Here is a 2,109-nt window from a genome sequence, read left to right as displayed (position 1 = left end):
AGGAGGAGGAGGAGGAGGAGGAGGAGGAGGAGGAGGAGGAGAAGGAGGAGATTGGATTTATACCTCGCCCTTCACAACCCAAAGGTGTCCCAGAGCGGCTTACAAACCCCCTTCCCTTCCCCTCCCCACAACAGACAGACACCCTGTGAGGTAGGCGGGGCTGAGAGACCTCTTGACAGAAACTGCTCTTTTTTCAAGAACAGCTCTTATCAGAACTACGGCTTGCCCAAGGTCATCCAGCCAGGTGCAAGTGGAGGAGTGGGGAATCAAGCCCGGTTCTCCCAGATTAGAGTCCGCGCACTTAACCACTACCCCAAACTGGCATGCATTATTTGGAATCCAACAGGTTGAGCACAATTACATTATTTTGCAATCTGAAATTTGGCAAGGATTACTTAAAGGAGCTGCATGTATCGTTTGGAATCCAACACACAGGTATTATTTACAGCAAGTCTAGAGACTTTAGTCCGGGGATTGTGCTTCTTGTGAAATATATATAATTAGGCAAGAACTTTATACATAATTGAGACACTTTATATGGGATATTGATAATGTATGTATTATGTTGGATTTATGGAGTATTTATTTATGTACTATGTTGTGTTTATAGGGTGTTTATAGTATTAAATTTAATCATTTATGGATTATTCGTTATTCACATGGACTTTTTCCTTATTTCCGTGTTCTCTTTTTGTCTATACAATAATGTGAGGCAGGAGTTTGTGTGATTCAAGGCCCATAGAGACCTCGGTTCAAATCCTCAGTCTGACCTTACTCATAGAGTTGATGTGAGAATGAAATGAGGACATAGAGAACTATGTGTACTAACCTAAACGCCTTGGAGGAATGAAGGTCTAGAAACATACTAGCTTGATATACTTCAAGGACAACGTACTTTTCAAGGACAATTACTGCTGTTCCACAAATGGACTTCCATTTCCTTTTCATTAGATTTCACTGGCCTTCTCAGATCTTTGTGCCACTATCCAAAACACTTTTCAGAGACACAAGAGATTTTCAAGATGCACTGTGTCCCAAGAATTATGTTTCTATTCCTTTCACAGGGAAGAACAGCGAAGGACAATATGGGGAAGAGCAATGTGACCGTGGTGACCGAGTTCATCTTGCTCGGGATTTCTGATCACCCCAGGGCTCAGATGGTGATGTTTGTGGCTTTCCTTGTCTTCTACCTCCTCACACTGTTCAGTAACAGCCTTCTGATTGTCCTGATCATCCTGAGCCCTCTTCTGCACACACCAATGTATTTCTTTCTCTGCAACCTTTCCTTTTTGGACATGTTCTACATTACCTGCAGCATTCCACAAATACTGGTTAACTGCTTCTTCCTCCGAGCCACCATATCCTATGCCCGATGCATAACTGAGATGTATGTCAGCCTCTTTCTCGGCATAGCAGAGTGTTTCTTGCTGGCTGTCATGGCGTACGACCGCTTTGCTGCAGTATGTAACCCTTTGCATTACACCATCATCATGAGTTGGAAGGTGTGTATCCAGTTGGCGGCCTTGTCTTGGGGCAGTGCCTTTGTGATGACCCTGATCCCTAGACTGATTCAACCCACTCAGTTGTGTGGACACAACATCATCAACCACTTCACTTGTGAGCTACAGGCATTCCTCAGGCTGGCCTGCTCAGACACACGAGTGACTGAGATTGTCATCATGATCATCAGCGTTATTGTGCTTGCTGTGCCCTTCAGTTTCATCTTGGTGACCTATGGGCGCATCGCCCAGGCTGTAATGCGCATGCACACAGACAAGGGACGAGGCAAGGCATTTTCAACCTGTGGGTCCCATCTGGTAGTGGTCAGCATCTTCTTTGGTTCAGCCATCTCCATGTACCTGCGGCCACAAGGCAAAACTTTCTCTAACCGTGACAAAATTGTTGCCCTGTTTTATGGAGCAGTGACCCCAATGCTCAACCCTTTGATTTATAGTCTTAGAAATAAAGATGTGAAAGGAGCCTTTTGGAGGCTGCTTGGGAAGCAAATGTCTGACTGAAGAATTTGCCCTCCTCCTCTCTGTCCATTCATCTCCTCCACACTAAAACACTTTCCTTCTTTTCCCTCCCTCCCTCCCTCCCTCCCTCCCT

General features: G+C 45.1%; 1 protein-coding gene across 1 annotated transcript; it reads left to right on the top strand.

The window, feature by feature from the left end:
- The first annotated feature begins 1,085 nt into the window (after nucleotides 1-1,085).
- LOC107111252 (olfactory receptor 13H1-like) lies at nucleotides 1,086-2,018 on the top strand. The gene has a single exon (XM_015412200.1). The coding sequence runs from the start codon at nucleotides 1,086-1,088 to the stop codon at nucleotides 2,016-2,018; it is 933 nt and encodes a 310-aa protein (XP_015267686.1).
- The last annotated feature ends 91 nt before the right edge of the window (nucleotides 2,019-2,109 follow it).

This window comes from Gekko japonicus, unplaced genomic scaffold, assembly GCF_001447785.1.
Source record: "Gekko japonicus isolate JY-2015 unplaced genomic scaffold, Gekko_japonicus_V1.1 scaffold2458, whole genome shotgun sequence".
Lineage (NCBI taxonomy): Eukaryota > Metazoa > Chordata > Lepidosauria > Squamata > Gekkonidae > Gekko > Gekko japonicus.
This window is presented reverse-complemented; position numbering and strand designations above follow the sequence as displayed.

Excerpts from the sequence above, each read along its gene's own strand:
- LOC107111252 (XM_015412200.1), top strand. The coding sequence starts at position 1,086 with ATGGGGAAGAGCAATGTGACCGTGGTGACCGAGTTCATCTTGCTCGGG.